Here is a 17,243-nt window from a genome sequence, read left to right on the forward strand (position 1 = left end):
CCCAGGCGCTATGGACTGAGGAGGAGGAGGGCCAAGCAGCCAGAAACGGCCACCCAGCCTTTGTGACAGCTCCAGGGAGAACAGCCCAGGAAATGGCACAGGGCGCCAGCAACAAAAGCCCAAGTCATGCTAATTTAGGCAGAGGGAAGGATCCAGGGACTCCCAGCAACACAAGCCCAGCTCAGAAGCCGCCGTCCGACTCCTCTCGCGGCTTCCGGTCTCTGTTGGCAGGGTTTCCGTTTCCGGGGACTAGGAAGATACCCGGGGACGTTCGTTCCTGGGAGGCCAACAGGAGGGATGGCTTCTCCCAGCATGAGGACGGCACCTGCTGGCACCCGGCCGGTGCAGTCGTCGCTGAGGCCCGGCTTGGGGTGGCTGCCCACGCTGTGCCCGCCGGGTGGGCACACACGCTGCCCGTGGGTCTCGTGTCGGCTGGAAGTTCCCAGTGGAATACCCACTGCAGTGAGCACGACAAATTGCAGAACACAATAAAAGCCACCGGCCTTAACAAAGAGAGAAAGGAAGACGTTGGGGTCGCGGATAATAAATCTGCCGAGCAGATGCCAGAACTCCTCAAAAGGAGAGGGAAACAAGACAAGGCTTCGGACCGGAGTCTGGTGGGAGAGCGAGGACGCGGAGACAACGCGGGACTCGGGGCCAGGCCCGGCCACCGAGGCTGCGCTCCTGTCGCAGGCTCTGTGGTTGTAGGCTGGGCTGTCTGCGGTGCGTGGCTGCCAGGCCCCGCCAGGTGAGGTCCGGGGCCCCGTGTCCGTATTCTTGTGGCGTGTTTCGCGCACTCGCCAGCCGCTCTCAGCGATCGTGGACCCTGTGGGGCGCACAGAATCCGGAGATGACGCGCGCGAAACACGCTGCTGGCCGGGGTCCGTGCGGCGGCTGGAGGTGGGGTTGCTCGGAGCGGCCAGCAGAGGGCAGGGGCGGGCCGGGCAGTGGCCATGCGCGCTCCGCTGCTCCTCACTCAGCCTGTGAATTCAGCATTGGGATCTCGGCAAAGTTTCTACCTTCCCTGGTGCTGAGCCACGCGGATAAGTGGTGAAGCTTCTTTGTTTTTTGTTTAAGGGAACTGAGAGTTATCCTTAGAAGAGGGTGTGTAAATACCAAGTAAGAAATACACTGCCCAGCCCCAGCCCTCCCTAGGAACCTTCAGAAAGCGCACACCCTGGGATAAGGTTGCCCTGTAAAAGGGAATTGAGGTGTTGGGATGCATTAACCAAGGGCCTCTGATGAGGCTGCCACGGTGCTACACTTGCTGAGGTCATTTCACTCTGCAAGAGGGGCCTGGTGTGATGGCACAGTGGGTTAAGCCGCTGCTTGCCACACGGGCATCCCACGTCAGAGCCCTGTTATAGTCCCAGCTGCTCCACTGCAGATCCAGCTCCCTGGGAAAGCATTGGAAATAGCCCAGGTACTTGAGACCTTGCTACTCTTGTGGGAAACCAGAGTGGGGTTCCTGGCTCCTGTCTTCTGCCTGGCACAGTCCTTAGCTGTTGTGGCCATTTGTGGAGTGAACCAGGGGATGGAAGATCCATCTCTCTTTCTCTGTCACTCTGCCTTTCAAATAAATAAATCTTAAAAAAAAGAAAGAAAGAAACTCTGCAAGGAGCTATGAGCATCTCCATTTTTCTGATGAGGAAACTGAAGCTCAACAACATTAAGTGAGCTGCAGAGGTAAGATGTAAGCTTTGGATCAGTTGGACTCAAATTTATTCCCCTCGGCCACACGCTTCTCACAGGTCCTGAGTTTCTACAGTTCTCTCTGCCTGATGCTGCCGGTGGTGTCTGTTGCTTGGACTTAGAAATTATCAGCATATCAAAAAGATTCTAACCAAATCTGGAGAAAGTGATGAGTTGCTCATTTGGGTTACGCTTTCTTTCTATCTTTTTTTCTTTTTTGTAATATTTATTTGTTTATTTGAAAGGCAGACTTACACAGAGGCAAAGGCAGAGAGAGAGAGAGAAAGGTCTTCCATCCAAGGTTCACTCCCCAAATGGCCATAAAGCTGAGCTGAACCGATCAGGAGCCAGGAGCCTCTTCCAGGTCGGTCTCCCACGCAGGTGCAGGGGCCCAAGGACTTGGGCCATCTTCCTCTGCTTTCCCAGGCCATAGCAGAGAGCTGGATCATAAGTGGAGTAGCCGGGACTCGAACCAGCGCCCATATGGGATGGCAGCACAGCTGGTGGCGGCCTCAGCTGCTATGCCACAGCGCTGGCCCCGATGGGTTACTCTTTCATTGCTAAGGAAAATTATCTTGGGTACTGAGGATGTCCAAGGAACATTCAATGTCAAAATCATTAAGCAAGGCACAGTGTCTACCCCAAATGCATGTATGTGTATGCATATCACTAGTGATCGCTGACCAGAGCACGTGAGCTGTGGCCGCAGTGGTGATGTTCCCACGGCTTGGGAGCTGGTCTCTCTTCTTTAAAGGACTCAACCAGCCCAAGGCAGTGAACTTGGACAGGCCAGTGTCATACCTACCACACACAAAGTCTGCTGCACGGGGGAGGGCATTAGCTGCCACTTAGGATGCCCATATCCCAGCCTGGAGAGCCTGGGCTCCACGCCCAGCTCCCCCTCCCGACTCCAGCTTCCTGTTAATGCAAACCCTGTGAGGCAACAGAGGGTGGCCCAAGGAGCTGGGTTCTTGCCACCCAGGTAGGAGACCTGGATTGAGTTCCTGGCTGCCATTTTCAGTCCCCTTGGCCATGTGGGCATTTGGGGAGTGAACCATTGAATGGGAAATCTCTTTCTTCTCTCAAATAAATAAGTTAATTAGTATAAAAATGTATAGTATGCAGCAGGAGCAATAGTTAAGAGTTCCACATGCTCATATTGGAAAAATAGTAAATCTAAGTAACCTACACGTTTTTGGTTTTGAACAAAATACAGCAAAAGATATCCAGATATACTCTCCCAACTGAAAGAACAAGACCAGTTAAAAATATGTGTGTGGTGCCTTTTCCCATCTCCCACAGTGAAGCGTCTTAAGGCTCATGGAAGCCAGGGATGGGGGAGCTGGCAGTTTGGTGCAGCGGGTGCAGCACTGGCATCCCATATGGGCACCGGTTCAAGTCCTAGCTGCTCCACTTCCAATCCAGCTCCCTGCTAATGTGCCTGGGGGAGAAGCTTTTCCCCAACTTTATACACAAGTAAGGATGGGTTACATTGTCTGGAAATTTCTTTGAACTTTGATAAAAGTTAGCTTTTCCAAAGGTTAAAAAAAAATGTGTACATAAAGACTCTACAACCTGACATTTTTGTCCTCACACAGGTAAATCATTTTCTTTTCTCTTCCTGTATTCTACTCATTCAGTAATGGGACCAAGGTCGTGGGCAATGCAGAAAGAGAAACTGCGCTGTTTTTGGTCCATGACCTCAGCACCATGGGTGTGAGTGCCTCTCATCAGATCCCCCCTTAGTGTTTTGGGGTTGGTTATTTTTGTTGCAGTCCTGCACTTCGCACCGCACAAGCCTGCGATCTCGCCACTGCCGTGTTTGTGACTCGCGCCCTGTAACCCTGAGTGTGTCTGGCACATACCTCACTGCGTGCCTTTCTTTTTTTTTTTTTTTTCTTTTTCTTTTTTTTTTACAGGCAGAGTGGATAGTGAGAGAGAGAGACAGAGAGAAAGAGAGAAAGGTCTTCTTTTGCCGTTTGTTCACCCTCCAATGGCCGCTGCGGCCGGCACATCTCGCTGATCCGAAGCCAGGAGCCAGGTGCTTCTCCTGGTCTCCCATACGGGTGCAGGGCCCAAGGACTTGGGCCATCCTCCACTGCCTTCCCGGGCCATAGCAGAGAGCTGGCCTGGAAGAGGGGCAACCGGGATAGAATCTGGCGCCCCAACCGGGACTAGAACCTGGTGTGCCGGCGCCACAAGGTGGAGGATTAGCCTGTTAAGCCACGGTGCTGGCCCACTGCGTGCCTTTCAAGATGCAAATGGTGAGCTTTGCTTCCAGCTTAATCTTGCACTTCTCGTTTACAACTGCTTCTTCAACATACCAAAGTCCTTCTTTGGCCAGGTTAAGACAATACAACTTCTTTCATTTTTTTTTTTTTTTGACAGATATAGTTAGACAGTGAGAGAGAGAGACAGAGAGAAAGGTCTTCCTTCCGTTGGTTCACCCCCCCCCCCCCCAAATGGCCACCATGGCCGGCACACTATGCCAATCCGAAGAGGAGCAACCGGGACAGAATCTGGCGCCCCGACCGGGACTAGAACCTGGGGTGTCGGTGCCGCAGGCGGGGGATTAGCCTAGTGAGCCGTGGTGCCGGCCTTTACATTTTCTTTAAAAATTTATTTATTTATTTGAAAGGCAGAGAGAGAGAGAGAGAGAGAGAGAGAGAGAGAGAGAGAGATCTTCCATCTGCTGATTTACTCCGCAGTAAAACTTTTTTCTCAGCAGAGGTGATTTGCAAAGCACATTTTGGTTGTAGGTTATCTACTTTGTGCCGTGCCTTGTGAATTCTCCCAGGTGTCTGGGGCATGAAGTAGTATTTGATAACTCACTAATCTCAACAGTCCAAATGTTGCAGAACCGCCCTGGAAACTAGCTGGAGGTGTTGTTCTAGAACCCCCAAACCCAGGTCCACTCACTGCACGTGCAGAAATCCAGCCACTGATATTCAGATGGTGGAAGAAAGTGGGTGTGTATGTGCAAATGGCAGAGCAAGGAGCGGGACAGCTGTCCCATAATTCCTGGACTCCCCAAGGAGTTAGGGGTGAAGGTTCTTGTAGACTGACATTGAGCAGAGGTGTGTGTTCGGCTTGTGTCCAGCTTTCTGGCTGGTCAGTGGTGCTCCTGGTCTTCTTTGATTGGTCAGGGATGCTGTTAGTGATGGCCTGGTGGTCTGGGTTGAGGGCGGAGGGTTACATGTAGGTGTCACTACCTCCTGCTCCAGACTTGGTATTTTCCTGCCTAAACCTGAAATTCCCCTAAAGAAACCCCTCCAGATAATACTGGCCAACAGGGTCGGGTTTGTTGGAGAAGCAAATGACTCTGTTTGTGTGTTTTTAAGATTTGTTTATTTGGAAGGCAAAGTTACAGAGAGAATGGGAGAGACAGAGAGTGATCTTCCTTCTGCTCTCCCAAAACGGCTGCAACAGCCAGGGCTGGGCCACGATGAAATCAGGGTGGCAGGGTCCCCAGTACTTGCGCCATCTTCTGTTGCTTTCCCAGGTGTATTAACAAGGAGCTGGATAGGAAGCAGAGTAGCTGGGACTTGAACTGGCGCCCAGATGGTATGCTAGCATTGCAGATGCCGGCTTACCCCACTGTGCCACAGTGCCGGCCCCAAGCAAATGGCTTCTTGAGTCCAGTGATTAGAGCCTTGTCGGGCCAGCTGTATCACGCCCTCAATTCAGTGAATTCCTAAGGCCACCTTAGGCCAAGGGAGGGGATGAGAGGCCATGCCCTGCCTTTGCACTAGAGGGGTTTTGTCTCATAATCTCGTCTTTGGATTCTCCGAATACTCAGGGAGTTCCGAGACTCCGAATACTCAGGGAGTTCCGAGACGGGTCTGGTAGTGGGGATGTTTGGCTGTAACACTGTCTGGCTTCCTGGCTGTGAAAAAGCAGGGTATATAAATGGGCAAGGTATATAAAGTTACTTTTGGAACCATTTGAGATTTGAGATTGTATATATACACCTGCAGCTGAATTCTTTCCAAAGAAGGAGGACCCTGATTGCCGGGTCCTCTGCTTGTGTTCCACGTTGACTGCATCGTTTCTTATGGAGCTGTTCACGGTAATGTTTGTGCATGGTGGTTGCAGATCTGTGTACCTCTGTGTGGGAACTGTGCTGAGACTCTCAGAAGCAGGCCTCACGGAGGAGGCAGTGTCTGTTCCAGTAACCACGCCCTGCTGAGAGGGCGAGGAGAAACAGTGACTGGTTAGGGGTAGGTGCTGCTTCTGGGGAGAGCTGGGTGCTGAGTCTGGAAGACTGGCCTCGGACAGGCATGCTGGCCTGTCCCCTAGCTGTGTGGCCCCGGTGTCATTTACCAGCCACTTTGTACCTTAGTTCTCCCAGCTGCAAAGTGAGGGTGAAAGCTGTCTCCTACAGTTACGTGGAAGGTATGACACAAACATAAAGCACCTAGTTCCGGATGCATGGCAAGTGACCAAGGACTGGCATTTATTCTTATTACTAAACTGATCAGCAGAGAGCTGTCCAGTTGGTGTGGGGCCTTTGGCCCTCAAGGTATGACTTTCACCCTCTGAGTGCACTGAGCCTCTCATGCACCCTGGGATTACCCCAGTGGAAGCACTCCCCGAGCTCAGCCCTGGGGCCTTGCCACCCCGACAGGCGAGCTCCTGAGAATTCATCCTGCCCCGGAGGGTGGAAGCTTGGCAGACTGCATGGTGGTGAGCATAACCACCATATGGCACTCTGCTCTCCTGAACTCTGAAGCGCTGGGAACCGTGTTGGGGGCTAGTTCATACCTGTAGGCTGAGTGTTGGTAGATGATGGCGGTGAGAGGCAGGACTCCAGATACAGGATGCTTGAGTTGAAATCCTGGATCCCCTAAACTGACTGGAGGCGGGGCACCCTCTCTGCTACATTACTTAACCACAGTCCTTCTCGCTTAGAGCTATTGTGAGCTTGAAATGCTGTTTGATCTCCTAGGCCTGGTGGGGTCAAGTGTTGTGGGGTGGCCCGGTCCAGGTTCTTGTCTCTGATGCAAGAAAAGAACCTGAGGATGAGCTGTAGGTGGCCAGCAGAGAAGCACAGGTGCCTGCATGCACAGCTCACACTCGGGAAGGAGTGCGGGCTGCACCCCACCGAGGTCCAGGGCCATCCTGCCAGTGGGAGGCATAGTGGGTGCAGTCTGGGATGGGGCTTCATTGAATATTCAAAGGGGGTGGAGTTTGGGGCAGGGCTTGAATATTGCCTATGTCTTTGCCCCTCCTTGGGGAACTTGGAAATGTCATGATGACAGGTGCATGATGGGCATAGGTGTGCCGGCCTCGGCCATTTTATGATCATGACCTGCTAACTAGGTTTGCCGGATGCAGGTCGCAGCCACGCTGGTTACTTTTAGCAGGCTTTTAGCAGGTTTTCCACTGTGCTGAAGTCAGGGGAGAGGTGGGGGGTGTTTGGGTGCTGCAGGGAGGGGCTGGCAGCCCCTGCTTCTCCTGGCTAGCTGCCTCCCTGCCTGCACACAAGTGCCAGTAACTGGGGGCCTTGGACAAGCAGAAGTGCGTTGTCTCGTGGTGCAGGAGGTCAGGAGTCAGAAATTAAGGTGTCCGCTGGGCCAGGCTCCTCCGGAAAGCGCTGGGGAGGACCCTTCCTGGATTCTCCCGGCTTCTGGTGGCCTGGAAGTTCTTGGGCTTATACATGGCTGACTTTTCCCTGTCTGTGACTTCTCCCTGTGTCTGTTCATATCACTCTCCCCATGCTTCTCCCATCCCCCACCCCAGTGCAGGCGCCTGTCAGTCTCTGTCCAGATTCTTCTTTGTACAGGGACACCAGTGGTACTGGAATAGGAGCCCCCTAACGACCTCACTTGAACTTGGTGACATCTGTGAAGGCCCGAATTCCAAACCAGGCCACATTATGAATTCCTAGGAGTTAGGGCATATCTCTGGAGAGGGGTCACAATTCAACATAGCAAACATCACATGCGTGTTCATTTTAATGATTTGTGTTATTCTAATTTTTAACACATTTTGCAATGGAGTCAGGGAAGTGTGACTAGTAGAGACAGGAAACGTGAGGTTATAAGAAGGAAAGGATCAATTGTAATTCCCACCACTCAAGAGTGGGGAGACCCCTGCCCATCATCTCTCAGAAGGGGGACAGTCACCCACAGCCTGCTTCCCTGTGCCCGCCCATCTCCCAGAGGTGGCCTTAAAGGTGTCCAGCAACTTTGGACTACTCAGAACTCACCTGCTTCTGCCTGCGGGTGGAAATGTGGACGCTAGAAAGAAGGACCCCTTGTCAGTGTTCTCTAGCCCATATTTATAGCACTTTGCGTGACTGAGCTGAGGCCAGGACCCCATAGGCCTCACTCCTCACCGCTATGATCTGACACTTGCTGTGCAGGTATGAACTACCAGTCAACACAATTCCCAGTGCCTAAAAGATAACCTCAGGTTTGCCTTTCCAACCAGCTGTTTTGGTATCTGGTAGACACAACCACGATCAAGGAATGGAAACACACATGGAGCACAGAAAAACACAACGAATGGCTCCAGAAATTCAGGATTAATATGACATTCTAAAGGGGATCACACACCAGGCATGAAGAAAACATTTTTGTAGTTGAGAAAGTCCACACAGGTTGTAAAACCAGATAGCTTACCGATAAAAGCAGCTATGCAGTTGTTTTTCTACATATATGAAGACATTTCCAGAAATCCATGGAAAATGGAATTCAAGGTTTATTTTGATTCAAAACCTTTTTTGAATCCATGCATAGGTTTTTCATAATATGCATTTCCATGAACCTTTTGAAATTTCCTTTAGAGGCATAAAAATGGTAAAAAAAAATTGCTTAAAAATTTTCTGAGAAATTTTACCTTGAAATCAGCATCTATTTTATGTCCCAGGATACCAATGTAACTGGTCAATCCATTGCTGCAGTGAAAAGTGTAAATAACATTGCATGAGACAATCTCTTCAACAAATGGTGTTGGGAAAACTGGATTTCCACATGCAGAAGTATGAAGCAAGATCCCTACCTTAGACTTTAAACAAAAGTCCATTCAAAATGGATTAAAGACTTAAATCTATGACCTGATACCATCCAATTATTATTATTGTAGAGGAACCTATAAGATACTGGCACAAGCAAAGAGTTCTTGGAAAAGACCCCAGAGGCACAGGCAATCAAAGCCAAGATTAACAAATAAGATTACATCAAATTGAGAAGCTTCTGTACTGAAAAAGAAACACTAAATAAAATGAAGAGGCAACTGACAGAATGAGAGAAAATATTTACAAACTATGCAACTGATAAAGGATTAATAATCAAAATATATAAAGAGATCAAGAAGCTCCACACAACAAAACAACCCAATTAGGAAATGGGCAAAGGGCTTAAAAGAAATGGGAAAAGACTTAAAGAGACATTTTTTCAAAAGAAGAAATCCAAATGGCCAATAGGTACATGAAAAAAATATTCAGGATCACTAGCCATCAGGAAAATGCAAATAAAAACCGCAATGAGGTTTCACCTCACCCCAGTTAGAATGGCTTTCATACAGAAATCAATAAACAACAAATGCTAGCAAGGATGTGGGGTAAAAGGTACCCTAATCCATTGTTAGTGGTAATGTAAACTGGTAAAACCACTATGGAAGACAGTATGGAGATACCTCAGAAATCTGAATATAGACCTACCATATGATCCAGCCATCCCACTCCTGGGAATTTACCCATGGGAAATGAAATCAGCAAATAGAAGAATTATCTGTACCCCCATGTTTATTGCAGCTCAAGTCATAATGGCTAAGACATGGAATCAACCTAAATGCCCATCAACTGAAGACTGGATAAAGAAATTATGGGATATGTTCTTTATGGAATACTACACGGTGGTAAAAAAAAAAAAAAAAAAGGAAATCCAGTCATTTGCAACAAAATGGATGAATCTGGAAAACATCATACTTGCTGAAATAAGCCAATCCCAAAGGGACAAATACCATATGTTCTCCCTGATCTGTGATAACTAATAGAGCACCTAAAAGGAAATCTGTAGACGTGAAATCGACACTTTGAGAAGCAATGACTTGAACAGCCCTTGTCTTGACTCTCGATGAACAGTTTTTTCTTCTCTTTTTCATACTATTTGCTGAACTCTTTACTTAACATAGAGTTAATAATATGTGTAGTAGTAAAAAAATAAGAATGGGAATAAGAGAGGGAGAAGGAAGTTTGTAACTGTAAAGCTGTATAGTTCTGCATACATTCCTACAGACTTACTTCTTCTAAGGGTGCAGTTTAAAAACTTGCCATGGGACCCCAAATCCCATTAAACTGGGTGGTTAAAAATGCCATCTTAGGTGTTAAAGTGATCATATAGATAGGACTAAGTGTTAAAGGGATCGTATAAATAAGATCAGATGTTTGGCGCTCCTCTTCCTGGGGCACCCCACAGTCAGTGGCCCCTTAGTGAAGCTCCCTGCTGTTTCTGGCCAGGACCCTGACCGAGATGGGCTGCGACTCCCTTCGGTTGTACTTGCACGGAGCAGCATTCCGAGTACCTCACCTTTCAGTGGCAGTGAGCACGCAGTGTGCTGATGAATGAGTCCACATCCAACCTGCATAAGACATGCGCCCGCCACCCCCTGTGCCTTTGCTCATGCCACCACGTCTGTTTGGCGTGAGGCAAGTCCCAGCTCCCCCGAGAAGCCTCCCTGGACACATGTGGAAGCCGGGGCTGCTCCATGTTCTGCTTTGTGCACAGCACCTTGCTCCCCTCCTCCTGCTTCCCTGCTGTTGTGAAATAAAGACAAGCAAGCTGGTGGTTTCAATTAGGCTTGCCAGGGAAAGCACAGGATATCAGTGAAATGTGATTTTTTTTTTGCAGTTTTCATGGTTTTATTTAAACACAAGTAAAAGGTGCACATGCGCTGTTGACTCCTCTTCTTCCCCGTGCAGCCTGGCAGTGGGATAGGTGGCCGTGCTGGCCCGCTGGGCTGCCCTTTCCACAATGGCTGTGGGATATCAGAGGTGACACCGTGAGCATGCTCAGCCCAGTGAGATTCGCTGCATGGCAGCAGCAGCCCCTGCCTCTCCACGTTGTGCACTAGCAACTTCCGGGGCACTGGACAGCAAGTGCTTTATTTTCTTGTAGCTCAGGAACTGGTGTTGGGCATCAAGATTCGGCCCTTGAATCTTCACTGCACCCTGCTCTCAGTACCTCTGGGTTTCTGCAAGTTACTCGTATCTTGACATATAGGTCTGACTGGCGCCGGGTGAACCTCTTGGTCCTCTTTTTGACAATCCAGAACTTCACAGGGGTCTGAGAGTGGCCATGATGGCTGCTACCACTGTAGGCAGTGCCCAGGGGGCTAACAGATCATTTCTGAGCATAAGTATATCCCATGGAATGTTTCAGATGCAGTAAAAAGAAAATCATTGTTTATCTGAAATTCAGATTTAACTGAATTCTGTATCTTTTATTTTCTTTCTTTCTTTCTTTCTTTCTTTCTTTCTTCTTTCTTCTTTCCTTCCTTTCTCTCTCTCTCTCTCTCTCTCTCCCTCTCCCTCCCTGCCTCCCTCCCTGCCTCCCTCCCTCCCTCCCTCCTTACCTCTATTTTTTTTTAAAAAAGATTTATTTATTTACTTGAAATTCAGAGTTACACAGAGGGAGGAGAGGCAGAGAGAGAGACAGAGAGACAGAGAGGGAAAGAGAGAGAGAGAGAGGTCTTCCATCCACTGGTTCACTCCCCAATTGGCTGCAATGGCCGAAACTGCACTGATCTGAAGCCAGGAGCCAGGAGCTTCTTCCAGGTCTCCCATGTGGGTGCTGGGGCCCAAGGACTTGGGCCATCTTCTACTGCTATCCCAGGCCATAGTAGAGAGCTGGACTGGAAGTGGAGCAGATGGGACTCAAACCAGCACCCATATGGGATGCCAGCACTGCAGGCAGCGGCTTTACCCTCCACTCCACAGTGCCGGCCCCTCCCTCCCTCTGTTTTTCTAAAATAACGGACAACTTCAACTGCTTCTAAAGAGGGTGGCTCCTGTTCAAAGAAACATTGTCCTTTTACTTTTTCTTTCTTTCTTTTTTTTTTGTCTGTCCTCCTCCTTATGCTTTCCCTCCTCTGCTTCCTCCTTTTCTTCCTTCCTTTCTTTTTATCTGCATTCGATGAGCTACACACATCTGGGCGTTGAGCAGGACCTCTGGAGGGCTGAATGGTTAGTGAGGAAATGTTGAATTTGGAGAGCAATTTTGAAGGGTGTCTGCATGTTTGCTAAGAAACCGCTGGTGACGGTCGTGACCTCAGAATGTCCTCGACCAAGACTTTGGGGAACAAAGGACAGTAGTTCTAGGTGTGAGCGCTGCTCCAAGAGCCCTCTCTGAGAAGGCTGAGCCTGGATTTTAAAGTCCTGTGGGGTTATTAGTGGAGGAGAAGGAGCAGAGGGAGACCTAGAACCCACCTGCGAACCGCGGTGTGTGAGGACGTCGGGTACGGGTCTACTCCAGCCTTGAGCACAGGGTGCAAGTCAGCAAACCGCAGCCCAGCTCTGTGCAGAAGGCACAGACCAGAGGGGAGTGGAGAAGAGAGTTGCAGTTGTATAAAAATAGACGTGGGTCAGGCAGGGGGAGAGAGAGGAACAGTCGTGGGCTGCAGAAGCCGTACGTACGTTGTGTTCTGTTCTATTCTGTTCTGTTCTGTTCTGTCAGCCACCACTTTTGCCCAGGCAATAACAATGAAAGGGGGTGGGGGAGGGAGAATCAGCTTGAGGAAGGGCAGGCCCAGGTTGTCACAAGCACAGACCACCAGGCTTACCGTGGTCATGGGAAGGGGAGTCAGCTCAGCTCCTGGAGAAGACTGGGAGCACTCAGGCTCCTGCTGGCTTCCGCCACAGGCAGCTGTCCAAGAACTAAGGCAAACCCCTGGGGACCAGCACAGCGCCTGCCCGAGTCAACTCAGGGCCCCACCCACCCACCAACTTCTAAACAGGAGTCAGCAGTGACCTTGTTGAAAGAGCTCCACCCTACAGAATGTTCTCTCTGTATTTCTTTCTCTGTCATGCGTGTTCTCTCTCTCTCTCTCTCTCTCTCTCTCTCTTCTCACACAACAGCTCTGCAATTCATGGGAGGCCCTTTGCACTTTTCTATTTTTGACAAAAGATCCATTTGAAAAGCAGAGAGACCTCTATCTGCTGGTTCACTCACCACATGGCCACAACAACCAGGTCTGGGCCAGGCCAAAGCCAGGAGCCAGGAAGCCAGGAACTCCATCCAGGTCTCCCATGTGAGTGGCAGGGACCCAAGCACTTGGGCCATCATCTGCTGCCTTGCCAGGTAGATCAGCAGGGAACTGGTTGCGAAGCAAAGCAGCAAGGACTCAGACCCAGCACACAGATAACGGATGCGGTATCACAAACAGCCGCTTAACCCACTGCACCACTGTGATGCCCCCCTCCCCCACCTTACAGCCTTCTACCCAGAGAGCATGAAAGGACAGAGTTGAGACTCTTAAGGACCCAGAGTGCTAAGTCTAAGTGCCGAAGAGAGGGACATGTTACCAAGTGATATTGTGGGGCTTTGGATATATGCAAGTGGAGGTTATTAAGAAGTTATTTTGGGTTGCTTCTTGCTTGTTTGAATGCAGCACTTGTGAAACTGAATCACATGGGGGCCACCTTCATTGGGGGCTTATGCATTTCATCTAAGATGGCCTGCACAGATCAAACTTGAAAGTGGCGACTGCTACACTCCTCCCACTGAGCATCTCTTGCCATCGTTCCCATTGCTGACATCCGTAGCCTTTCTGGTCTTTTCCTGGTAATTCACTCAGAAGTTTCTCTTTGATTGCTGCCTTCACACTGCGTTCCACACTTACACTCTTCCTTGGCCTCTGTGTAACCCAGCTCCAGATGGGATACCCTCCCCGCACTTGGGAGGGCCCTGGAGAGCATCCACAGGGAAGAACTCAATAAAGGCAGCATTTTCGGGTAGACATTAACCTGATTATCTTGTCCTGTGCAAAGGGAGAATATACATCAATGAGATGATTTAAAAAAAAAGTCTTAAGGGAAGGGGGCAGGTGTTTAGCCCAGCTGTTAAATCGCCTGCTAGGAGGCCTGCGAACCACATCAGAGTGCCACGCCCTATTCCAACTCTTGCCAGTATGCACCCTGGGATGCAGCAAATACTTTACTTCTGGGCTCCTAGCTTCATCTTGACCTGGCCCTACCCATTGCAGATATTTGGGAAGCAAACCAGCAGATGGGAGCTCTCTCTATCTGTCTGTCTCTCTATATATCAAATCAAATAAATACATAAATAAATAATTTTAAAATTTACATGGAATGCATTTTCTTTTACTTTTTATTTATTTATTTTTGTTTTCTTTGAAAGGCAGACAGAATAAGGGAGAAAGAGAGAGAGGGATAAATCTCTGTCCACTGGTTCACTCCCCAGAGGCCCGCAATCCAGGTCTCCCGTGAAGGTGGCAGGGACCCAAGTACTTGTGCTATCTCCTGCTGTCCTGGAATGCATTATTTTGGAAAAAGGAAATAGATAAGAACTCTTATTCCTAAAAGAGTTTCCCTTAATATTATTAAACTTTCATATGCAAAAAAGATAATATACTTTAAGAAATATTCCATGCTTTTAGTGAGTTACTTAAAACATATTAGGAATTGCCTTCTGCAATAGAGTGAGTGAGGATCCTATGCATCTCAAGTTACAGGTACAACATGTTGAATATTAAATTACAAATCATTTGAGGATGGGAACCGTATTTTTCCAGATTTGAAAGGCTACACTCACCACAGTGTAAGCACATAGGAACATTTAATAAATGTTAGTTGAAGGAACAAATAAAAATAATAAGTTCCTCAGCCATTGGAGAGATTGGCTGATGTTTTTACTTTACTTTTAAAATTTATTAGTCCATAGGGTCTGGTGCTGTGGTGCAGTGGGTTAATGCCCTGGCCTGAAGAGCCGGCATCTCTTGTGGGTGCCAGTTTGAGACTGGATGCTCCACTTCAGATCCAGCTTTCTGCTATGGCCTGGGAAAGCAGTAGAAGATAGCCCAACTCCTTGGGCCCCTGCACTCACGTGGGAGACCTGGAAGAAGCTCCTGGCTCCTGGTTTCAGATCGGCACAGCTCTGGCCATTGCGGCCAACTGGGGAGTGAACCAGTGGATGGAAGACTCTCTGTCTTTCTCTCTCTGCCTCTCCTCTCTCTGTATAACTCTGACTTTCAAATAAATAAATAAATCTTTAAAAAAATGTATTAGTCCACATGCTAAAACTTTGGTCAAAATAAAAAGTCTCACCTTATAGTTCTGCTCAAATCTCTGAGCAATGTTTGTGAAATGCCTTGCTTTCTGTGATGCAATCTAAAAAACCCTTCATGATATTTTTGTATCCAAATTTTCAAAAATTGTATTCTAGGATTTCTATTTGTTTTTGCTTTAAAATGAAGGCTGTTGCAGCTATTTAAACCAGTGGATGGAAGATCCCTTCGTCTCTCCCCCTTCTCTGTCACTATGCCTTTCAAATAAGTGAATAGATAAATGAAAATTCCCAGAACTAGAGTGGTAGGGGAGGGGTCCAGGAGAATCACCCAGAGCACACAGACCCACAGAAAAAGCCACTTGGATTACACATAATCAGGAAGCCCAGCAAGGCGGGTTTCATCCTGGTGCCAATGACGTTCACCATAATCTCAGTCGTTTTTGATGCACTTGTCAATGTTTGTGTTATTTTTACTTTAAAGATGTAACAGATTGCTCCAAAATAAATAATTTAAGCCTAGTGTTTCAACAGCGTCCAAGCGCTCCAGTCTGTCAGATTGCGGGACTGAGCTGTGCCCGGCGGAACCAATGCTCCTTTCTATAGACCGCTCCACTTGGAGGGTTGCCTCCTTGCTTTGTTTTCCAAAGTTGGATCTGTTTCTCACCCCTCTGTTCCAAATGGCCTAGGCTGTACCACCGTTCAGCACTGAAGCGACAGCCCCTTTTACCCAGGAAAGGGGAGGATACACTCTGAAATAGCTGGAGTCCTGTCTTGTGGGAGGAGGCTAAGGAAGGGGCCCAGACCAGGCTCTGGGGCGCGGGCCCCACCTGAGGCTCCCAGGGACGCACGATTTCCATACAAATTCACATTGAGACGTCACGCCATGAACAAAGGGGCACCCTCACCCTCAGTGTAACTGAGAACAGCTCACACTCACCGCCTCCACCAATGAGGGCACAGCTCCCTGGATTGTTCACCTCAGTGTTATGGTCTAAGAAGACATGCTTCCAAGAACAAAAATCCAAAGCAAGGCTTTGTGCTCTTCTGCATTTCCTAAATGAACACGAGTCACTTTTATAATCAGAAAACAATATACAAATCGTAAGTATGAGAGCAGTGAACTGACAGCGTTGTGTTCTCACTGCTGTAGGCCGCCACTGTGAGGTCCATCAGATGATTGGGAACTACATGTGGGACCCCAGCACCAACAAGTCATTTGACATTGGAGTCAACAGAGACAGCCTGATGCCCCTCTGGTGGAATGGCTCGGAACCTCTGTGGGTCACCCTGACCAAAGCCAAAAGGAAGGTCTACATGTACTACTGGCCAGGTGAGTGTGTTGACACCCAGCTCCCTGTAGCCTCCCAAAATCACAACACCTTGATGTCTCAGAGTTCCTGTTGGAGGACCAAGCCATGGCTTGGAAAATGGGATTTTTATTTAAGAATTTTGTCTTGTGGAAATTTTCTTAAAATTTTCATTTTGAATCTCTAACTTCAGACTATTGCAGGATATAACTTTGCTGTTTTTTTTTAAATATTTATTTTATTTATTTGAGTTACAGAGAGAAGTAGAGAGAGAGAGAGAGGTCTTTCATCCGCTGGTTCACTCCCCAAATGGTTGCAATGGCTGGAGCTGAGCCAATCCAAAGCCAGGACCCAGGAGGTTCTTCTGAGTCTCCTACATGAGCGCAGGGGCCCAAGGACTTGGACCATCTTTCGCTGCTTTCCCAAACACATTAGCAGGGAGCTGGATCAGAAGTGGAGCAGCCGGGACTCGAACCGGCACCAATATGGGATGCTGGCGCTGCAGGCCAGAGCTTTAACCCGCTGCATCACAGTGCCAGCCCCCATTTTGCTTTTCTCCAGGTGCAAAATTCAGGATGTAGCGGGATCGATCAGTGGCAGCATGCCGATCGCCCTCAGAAAAGAACTCAGTGTGGTATTCTGCAGATGAGAATCCAAGAGTGCAGGACGTTTCAGTCGTGCAGTAAATGAGCCCCTTTGTATTATGGTAACTCCTACACAGTCTAAACCAGGGAAAAGCTACATGACTTGATTTACTGCCGTGAAGTACATGGTCATGTGAACCCCCCTGGCTATTGTGAAAAGTCCTGAGGATATGCTTACCTTGGCACTGAGACTCTGTTAAGGATATGGGTCCTTGTTAGCAAAACGATCAACTTGCCAGCATTGTCTCATTGGTGGGATTTGTTCTTAGGGTAGGTGGGAAATCTGACTGTAGACGTTTTTCCCTTAATTCTTAGAGTGTGATACTGAAGATTGCCATTAAGGAAGAAGG

At 48.6% G+C, this 17,243-nt stretch overlaps 1 protein-coding gene across 7 annotated transcripts in view; it reads left to right on the plus strand.

Annotated features, from left to right (window-relative positions):
• The window catches only part of ENPP6 (ectonucleotide pyrophosphatase/phosphodiesterase 6), a 222,758-nt gene that overhangs the window by 136,835 nt on the left and 68,680 nt on the right, over positions 1–17,243 (plus strand). For all 7 annotated transcript variants that reach the window (XM_062213344.1, XM_062213347.1, XM_062213345.1 and 4 more), the window contains one exon: positions 16,093–16,272. In XM_062213344.1, coding sequence (XP_062069328.1) covers positions 16,116–16,272 — 157 coding nt within the window. In that variant the 5' untranslated portion in view covers positions 16,093–16,115. The remainder of the gene's footprint in view (positions 1–16,092; positions 16,273–17,243) is intronic.

The sequence above is a fragment of the Lepus europaeus genome, chromosome 16 (genome assembly GCF_033115175.1).
Source record: "Lepus europaeus isolate LE1 chromosome 16, mLepTim1.pri, whole genome shotgun sequence".
NCBI classification, from domain to species: Eukaryota; Metazoa; Chordata; class Mammalia; order Lagomorpha; family Leporidae; genus Lepus; species Lepus europaeus.